At 35.8% G+C, this 9384-nt stretch overlaps 2 protein-coding genes across 2 annotated transcripts; one reads left to right on the top strand and one right to left on the bottom strand.

The window, feature by feature from the left end:
* On the top strand, positions 1–2737 carry LOC113334644 (receptor kinase-like protein Xa21). Its single transcript, XM_026580852.1, has 5 exons — positions 1–604; positions 753–1172; positions 1328–1801; positions 1897–2247; positions 2325–2737. Exons 1-5 carry the CDS (start codon positions 1–3, stop codon positions 2735–2737), a joined length of 2262 nt encoding a protein of 753 aa, XP_026436637.1.
* Positions 2738–8624: 5887 nt separating this feature from the next.
* Positions 8625–9113, bottom strand: LOC113334900 (histone H4). The gene has a single exon (XM_026581123.1). The coding sequence runs from the start codon at positions 9058–9060 to the stop codon at positions 8749–8751; it is 312 nt and encodes a 103-aa protein (XP_026436908.1). The 5' UTR covers positions 9061–9113; the 3' UTR covers positions 8625–8748.
* Positions 9114–9384: the final 271 nt, after the last annotated feature.

Here is a 9384-nt window from a genome sequence, read left to right as displayed (position 1 = left end):
ATGAAGATATTACCACAACAACAGCCGAGTCTGAAGTACTTCAGTATAGAATTATTATTTGGCTGCATGTTTGTCATGGATGTTCATTGCCTTGTCGTTGATGATTACAGATCAACGGACCGATCAGCGTTACTCTCTTTCAAGGATGGAATAACTGAAGACCCGCTCGGAGTACTGAGCACATGGAATGAGAAGAATGATTCTCTTCATTTCTGTCAGTGGAAAGGAGTTACATGCAGTCGTCGTCATCCTAATAGAGTCACTAAGTTAGCTCTTAATTCCCAAAGAATGGTAGGTTCCATATCTCCTCATATAGGAAACCTTAGCTTTCTTGCAGATTTTGACCTCAACAGCAACAATTTACATGGAAAAATCCCACCACAAATTGGTCGTCTTTCCCGACTAAAGCACTTGAATCTTTCATATAACTCCTTGGAAGGAGAAATTCCAGAGAATATTTCGCGTTGCTCCAATCTCATACACTTTGATATTACTAGGAACAAGCTTGTGGGGAACGTTCCAAATGAAATAGGCTACTTGCTTAATCTCAAAATGTTGATGCTGGCTGAAAATTATCTATCAGGAGAAATTCCAGCTTCACTAGGTAACCTTTCATCTCTCTATATCCAATCTCACAACAAACTTATCTATACTAGTTTTAGCAGAGAATCAGTTTTGTGGAAGTGTTCCTGCAGGTACACAATATCTTGTAGGTTTAACAAATCTTTACTTAAACAACAACCTGTTAACAGGTAGTATCCCTTCAGGTATTGGGAACCTTCAAAATTTGGGAATATTATACTTGGGAGAAAACAAATTCTCTGGTTCAATCCCTTCATCTTTCGGTAACTTAACACAACTCATCGACCTCAGTCTACATAACAATAGCTTAACAGGTCTAATTCCATCAAGTATTGGATATTGTACATATCTGGAGATCTTGGAATTACAAGCCAACCAACTAAGTGGTAGTATACCGAAACAAGTTTTTCAACTTCCCTCATTTCCGAAGTTTCTCAGCTTAGCTATGAACTCATTCACTGGGTCACTACCAGCCGAAGTTGGCAACTTAAAACACCTAGGGGTATTTGACATGTCCGAAAACAAATTATCAGGTGAAATCCCAGCTACCATAGGCGAGTGTTCAAGCTTAACATATCTGAATCTGCAAGGTAACTTCTTTCAAGGAAACATTCCTTCAGCTATCACTTCCTTAAAAGGTCTAGAAACTTTAAGTATTTCACGCAATAACTTGTCTGGCATAATACCCAAAAATTGGAAAGTCTCAAATTCTTTATGCTACTGGATTTATCGTTCAACCATCTAGAAGGAGAGGTACCAAGAGAAGGAGTCTTTAAGAACACAAGTGCATTTTCAATTGAAGGTAATAGTAAGCTTTGTGGTGGTATACCTGACTTGAAATTGCCGAACTGCTCTATCCCATTAAACCCCAACGCGGCGGCGAAACAGAGGAAACCAATGCGTAACAAAGTTCTAATTATCATCATAGTTACTGCAGTTTTAATTTTGATTGTGTTTCTCCTCACTCTTTATTGGAGAAACAGGTCAAAATCCATGTTAACTTCAACGCCTCTGGACGTAGATAATCGGCTTATGGGAGTTTCTTATAACGAGCTTCTTAAAGCTACCAACGGATTTAATGATTCTACCAACTTGCTTGGAGAGGGAAGTTTTGGTTCTGTGTACAAGGGACTTCTTCAACAAGATGAATCAAAGCCTATCGCAGTGAAGGTTCTGCACCTTCAACAAAGAGGTGCAACCAAGAGTTTCATGGCTGAATGTAATGCTCTAAGGAAAGTTAGACATAGAAATTTACTCAAGATTGTAACTTGTTGTTCGAGTACTGATTTTAAAGTAATCCTTTCAAGGCTCTAGTTTTTGAGTTGATGGCTAATGGGAGTCTAGAGAATTGGCTGCACCCAACTATAAGTGATGTAAACAATGACGATCAGCTACAAGAGAAGAATTTGAATCTAGAAAGAAGATTGAGCATTGCAGTAGATGTTGCTTTTGCATTAAATTATCTTCACCGTGATTCTCAATCACCCATTGTGCATTGTGATGTGAAGCCAAGTAATGTCCTTCTTGATGATGATTTAACTGCCCATGTGGGTGATTTTGGCTTAGCCAAATTCCTTATTAATTCCTCCAGTAATTCTAGAAAGTTGAATCAAGAAGACGCAAGCTCAGTTGCAATAAAGGGCTCCATCGGTTATGTTTCTCCAGGTAAGAAACGAAAATTATTAGAAATTGTTAAACTACATTTTGCTCTTGAGGTCTAATCTTTGTTTTGGATTCTGCAGAATACGGAATGGGTGGTGAAGTGTCGACACAAGGTGATGTTTATAGCTACGGAATTCTTTTGCTAGAGATGTTTATAGGAAAGAGGCCAACTGATTACATGTTTAGGGATGGCCTAAGCATTCATGACTTCTCTAAGATGCACGAGTTGCCAGAGCATATTGAGGAGGTTATCGATTCACGTTTGTTGATGGAATTAAGAGAAGATCATAACGATGCTGAAATTACCAATTACAGTATCTTGAGGAACGAAAAAAGAAGCATAGATAGAGATACAATGAGACAAATCTTGGCTTCCATAATTCAGATTGGAGTTAAATGTTCTCCAGTATTACCTTCAGATAGATGCAGCATGAATGAGGTTGTTGTGGATGTTCAAGCTGTTAAGAATCAGTTTCTTGGTGTTGGACTGTAATCATAGAACAGAACTCCTTTCACGACTAATTTGTATTTGTGCTCCGTTTTCTGTATCTTGGGGGATTCCTCTTCCTTAATAAATTGTTTGTGCTCTCTTTCTCGTATCCTACGAATTGGCATTTCATCAAACGGTTATACTAGCTTTTTTTAAACTAACTAATTATCACATGATTTCTCACAACAATAAGGGGTTGAGTACTTTAAACATCAGATTGAGAAGTGAAAACCAATTAAATTTAGTGGAAATTAAAAATCGAAAATGATTTTATGTACATCCATGAAAATTCATATATACAGAGCTATTTTGTCGCTGGTGTCGCACCTTTTTGTGTTTGAATCCTAAGTTTGTTTGTTTGCTTTTCTTCGGGAAAAATGAAAATTCATTGATGGGTTTTCTATCGGATGTCCCCAAATGGACTCATTGATGGTCAAGTCGTATAGTCATCCATGTAGTAATGACTGGGTCCAGATCGTCTGTGCCACTGCTTGGGTATGCCCTATGTGCCACACCAATAGAACGACGCCACATATTTCCTCCCATTAACGATAACTAACTAACTAACTAGATTTTCTATATATAACAGCAGTCATTTAGGAAAGATAATCATTTATGGACTAAAAAAAGAGATTACCAGTATAAAACAGTATTTATTTTTATTTTTTTAATGATGAAAGTAGAAGTATTTATATACATCAAATTTCTTGCTTCAAAAAATTTCAGCTATATGATGTGTATATATTTTTCTAAACAGTTACTTCAATTTTTTTCTTTTATAAGCTTATCCAAGGGGCATGAGTTCTACAACATTATAAGGGAAAAACATAAATTATAATCCTAGAATAAACCCATAATATGAATATGTTGATCTCATAACTTGAACATGAGAAACAAATTTTACCCATTGATGCTCCATGATTAACTGTGAAAGAGCGAATAAACTATTAGAAAATTAAAACGATAAACTTTATTGAATGAAAGAGATTATACGGTTGCGTGAAATATTACCAAGTATTACCGTGATATTTCTTTTTTAAATAATGTAGCCGTGAATTATATTATAGATTCAATATTTTTAGAATAGATATACAAATCCCGGTATTTTCTCTTGGATTTGTAATATCTTCTTTAACTAATTAATTATCTTTCCTAATCGATTAGTGTTGTATAAATAGAAAATCTATTTAGTTAGTCATGGTTAATGAGAGGAATGATGTGGCGTGTTTCTATTGGTATGACACATAGGGCACACACAAGCAGTGGCACAGACGATCTCGACCCGTAATGACTCGTACAACAGAAGTTGAAGACGTAAGTACCCGCTTAAAACGAAACAGATTGACTGGAAAATTGGGATTTGGCGTTCAAGAACGGTCTCTTAAAATGGCAGGCTACTGTGAGATTGCTCTCTATTTCCCTAGTAGACCCATAATCTTACGATATAGAGTCAAAGTAACTTGAAGAAAGGAAACAATATTCAGAAAAAAATACAACACGGATTCAAGAGTATGAAAATGATTTCTACTTCAATGGGAAGTTCTGGTCTTACAGAGCGCATTAATGTATCCAATAACAGTAAGTTGTATTGTAAAACTATACAAGGAACATTGAAAACATTCAACCATATTAAACATTTTCATATCTAAGAATGACCAGTTAATTTGTAGCTCCCAATCTTCCCAAGGCTTACCAAGCTTACAAAAATGTGGATCACCGGGAACATATGGATCTGATCAAGCAGATTTCGGCGCACCTTTTGACAATAGGACAAGTTGTGAGTATACACAGTGGTAATAATACATAAAGAACGAGATAAAGAACAACAACAAATGATTTGAAATTTACCCGTTCACATGCTTTTCTGGCAAAACATTACGTGACAGAAGTATGGTTTAGGACCTGTGCTTTCCGTGCGCCCTTCCTTCCTTAGATGCAGTCTACCAATTAAACATGGAAAATGCAAGTTAGCAGAAACTCGCGACTTCAAAAATATATTCCAAAAAGAAAGAGAAGTCATTATTGATACAACAAAGATGCAATCTTTTCTGATCCTAAACACACCAAACTAATTACATTTAAGAACCAAAAATTTCTCAAAATATTATCCCTAAAATTCCCAGCTAAACCTGCCATTTTCTCATTGTGAACGTATGTCAACTGTACGAAACAAAACCAGGCAACCACCCCAAGGAAAGTACCGAGATAACTATATTCCACTACATTAATTTCCCTGATCATTTTCTACATAAATTCCCTCTAGATATGCATTACTGAACAGGATACGAGATGCTGGAGAAAACAAAAAATGCTTCACAAAAGATACATGACTAGAAAGAAATTGAAACACACTACAATAATAGATTACAAGCTTCATAAACTTCACAAGGTTTGCTAAATTCCATGCTCGATATAATACACCGAAAGAGCAGTACAATTATCCAACTTATACTACTCCAAGATTTACGTTTGGTAATTGAATATATGCTTCTAAAGTAACAAGATTAAAGAGTGTTCTTCGATCCTTGACATGCTAGATAATAAGGTCAACCTTGTTCACTGTTATACTTGTAACTCCCGAAGTTCAGCTATCCTAAGATCATGTTACTGTAGAACTGCTGGAATCCAAACCACAGATGAATGTGGGTACAAAGCTTATACGGTATGTCTCAAGTTAATCATACTATTTTTCTCTTTGGAAAGTTCAAGCTTTCCAATTTAAAGCTTCAATGGGTTTTCTGATCTATTAGCTAAAGAGGCTGGGACAAGTAAAACCACTGTATGGTGGGATCAGTATAACCTTCCTGATTGGTTGAGTTCTCTTATATCTGAGAACCAGAATATGTACAAGCTAAGGTTTTTTATAAATAAAATTCTCCTTTCCTATTAAAAAAAAAAAGTTGCTTATCGTGGTTTTTTTAATTATCAGCTGCTCAATATCCAAACTACGTTCAGTGAAACACATAAATAAGAAACAAAAATCAATAATCATTAGTAATCCACTTTTTTGCTTATGGGTAACCAGTTTTACTTCTTAAGCAAACTCAAAGTTCGAGCAGAATCCACATTGCAATTACATAATGTTCCCTAACCACAGCAGTATGCACTCTCGTCAAATTTGTATTTTGCTTCTGCAAAAGCCAAAAATTTATAGGGTAAAAGATTGTGTGGTTATACGGCGATACATTGTAGTGTTAAGGTATCCAGATAATAGCTTTTCTCACTGTGCTAGTGAGATCAATTCGACTAGGAATGGCAAAACTGAACTCCGTGTACAGAGGCAAAAAAAAGGTGATAGGCACATTGATAAGTGATTATGCGCTTTATCATTCCGGAAGATTAAATCAGTGCTTTCCTGTAAGTGAATACTTAAGACAATTAATCAAAAGCAGAAAAAAGAATTTAAAGAGGAGCCGAAACCAAAGGTGATTAGCAGTACATACAACTAGAATGGCACACCATTTAAAACTACCAACAGTAAAAACATCAAAGTGTCTTCTTGAAAGTTCAACTTTGAAAAGTTTCCGATCTTCCAATTAAATTTTGAAGATTAAGATGAAGAAAGCTCAACTATCTTTGATGCCATTATCAGTAAAAAAGCAAGAAGAAATCAAGAGGATACTGCTGGAAACACATACATATACCCTCATCAAGTATTGGAAGGAAAGTAGACTCTCGGTGACTTTATTAGTAAACGATGATCGGAATTCTATGGAAAGAGAGAGAGAATGTGAAAATTCTTCAAGATAGACAATTGGAACACAACATTTCCAGCAACAAAAATCAGGTGCGGCGTTAGTAAGATAAGACAGCGGAAACCATGAAACAAATGGCTCTCAGCTCAACATACCTGTGCTTGGCAGGGACTTTACACATTTTGCAGCAAACTAAAATCTTGGTCCCCATGTCACCAGATTCACCACAATTCTGACAAACTGCCTGCAATCGCAGAGTGCAGCCGTTAATTTTGCAGAGAACACATATAAGGTCCATCAATATTTATACAAGGAACAAAAAAGACATATTTTGACCGGCCAAGAGACCCAGACAGGACTTAATAGTTGAACTGTTAACAATTGAGCACTTTTAGCATGCTAAAACTAAACATGATTGCATCGTGATCATACAGGACTTAATAATTGAAAATCTTATACACATTGCCCAGAGGGGGATAACGAAAACTAGGAGGGTGATTATATGTTTCTGCGATATGTACAGACTGTGAATAACCTGAGATGAAAAACAAATAGATTGCAGCAGGGTAAAGGATAGAATGAATATATCAACGACTAATTAATGCATGCCTAGAACTAGAAGATGTGGCTTTTATTGATAAACTCCAAATAACAACATTGCGGGTTTGAGGAAAAAAATGTTTAGTACATCAATGAAGGCATTTCATGTTATGAGTCTTGTGACTCTATAGATTATCATTTCCACATAGTGATTAAGGGTGAAAAAAACAGTTGTGTATCAGGTGTTGTCTGTTTGTAGCATGAAGCAAGAAATGGGTATTCCAGTGAGACAACAATATCTCACAGCAGCAGGTAGTCAGGAAACTTGTGGTAGAAAAAAAAAATTGTTCTGCCTCAGAGGTCTACATGATTTTGGGAGAACGATAAAGCTTTCAAAAACTAGTATCAGTTAACAAAATCACATTATCTAACTGTAAATATTAGGATAACCTTTTACTTATCCGCATGCCCATGAGCCTACATTAGGCCATTTGGCATTTAAGAAACTACACAGGGTGAGGTCTATCTATCCAGTTGAGGATAACAGTTCCAGAGCAGTAAACAACATCAAGAAGATGCACCAAGCTACTATTCTATTTATTTTGGTATGTATGACAATAGCAACAAAATCCGAGCAATATACATGTTCCAGGTGCACCTCTGCCTGCTAATTTTTCTTCTGATGAGGATGTGGATGAAGGGCATGGAGTAATTTATATAGCTGAGATGCATCCACTGGTGATCCAAAATTGAGAAACGCAGAACGGGTTCCCACCTTCACCTGTCCGTGATAGATAAGATACAAATTGTATCATGAATCTTAAAAGGAATACAGAAAAGAGGAAGAACACATACACATGAATCAAAATCCCCTTCAATTCTTCACCAAGTGGAGCACCAGCAATGAGTAAGATACAGTCATGCAATTCCAATTTAACTCCTTCAATTCTCATCTCTCTAAAGATACCCAACGCTTCTAATGCATTTCAAGAACACTTATTCATCAAACACTTCACAACATCACTAACAAACATAAAATTCAAATACTACACATATGAATCAAAGAAGGTCTATAAACAAATCTAAGCAAAACCCAACTGTGTACATTCTTTTCATCAACTATATCCCCACAAACTTTTGAAACAGCAAGAGAAGTATAAAATTTAGGACGAACTCTGGACAGTGATGTTTATCAACAATTGATAATAACAATTTATAGCTTCACGAAAACAACCATTAAGATCTAGTTGTATAAGAACCCTTAAATACCAGAAGAAAAGCACTGAATACTCTGGTTGCAGGAAATGAAAGTTGATTAGAATCAAATTCATAGTTGGTAATAGTTTCTTCAAATAACATTAGCTGCTATAGGATTAGTCGATGTAGAATTAGAAAATTGGCGAAAAGATCCGATTTAAGGAATTAGATTTGGAATTAAATCAGTATTTGATAATACCTCAAATCTTCAAGGAAGAAGAGAAATGAGATAAAAGCTCGTACCAGTAACTCGGATAGAACACCACTTGTAAATCAAATTCAGCAAACACACCTAGCTAAGCTAATGTTGCAACTCAAATTCAAATCATAAGGTCCAATTTTGCTTGAAAACATTCAGCTTCCGAAAAACAAGATAAGTAATGAAACAAAAACAAATTACTGATTCTCAAAACATTTCACATTCATCGTGTTAATTTCCAGGTTGGTACATCATGTGAAACCGAAAAGAAAACAAACAAATTAAAACCCAGATCTAAACTTTCTTTACAAAATAGAGAAACCCTAACCCCCAAATCCGTAGAGAGTTCTTCCTTGCCTCTTGAGAGCATAGACAACATCCATAGCAGTAACAGTCTTCCTCCTAGCATGTTCAGTGTAAGTAACAGCATCACGGATGACATTCTCTAAGAAGATCTTAAGAACACCACGAGTCTCTTCATAAATCAATCCACTGATACGTTTCACACCACCTCTCCTTGCTAATCTTCTGATTGCTGGTTTTGTGATACCTTGGATGTTATCTCTCAATACCTTCCTATGTCTCTTTGCTCCTCCCTTTCCCAAACCCTTTCCTCCTTTTCCTCTTCCTGACATTCTCTCTTTCTCTGCTCAAATAAAACTTTTAATCGATTTTTGTTTTGATATTTGATTTCTGATTTGGGAAGAGGAGAACAGATATTTATAATTTTTTTGGTATTATAAATACTTGAGTATGATTGGTTTAGATAACAGGTTACGGATCGAAAGAAAGAAACAGGTTTTGTATTTCTTTGGTTTGATAACTTCCGTTAGATTATGAATCCATATGAAGGTTGTGTTTTTTGTTATAGTCGTTGGATTAGAAATTCTTGAAGCCTGATGGGTTGAGAATCTTGGGAAAGGATTCAGAGAACTTTGTTTTCGTAAATGAGGCTAAGA

The sequence above is a fragment of the Papaver somniferum genome, unplaced genomic scaffold, assembly GCF_003573695.1.
Source record: "Papaver somniferum cultivar HN1 unplaced genomic scaffold, ASM357369v1 unplaced-scaffold_137, whole genome shotgun sequence".
Lineage (NCBI taxonomy): Eukaryota > Viridiplantae > Streptophyta > Magnoliopsida > Ranunculales > Papaveraceae > Papaver > Papaver somniferum.
Note: the sequence above shows the minus strand (reverse complement) of the source record. Positions and strands in the feature narration are given on the sequence as shown.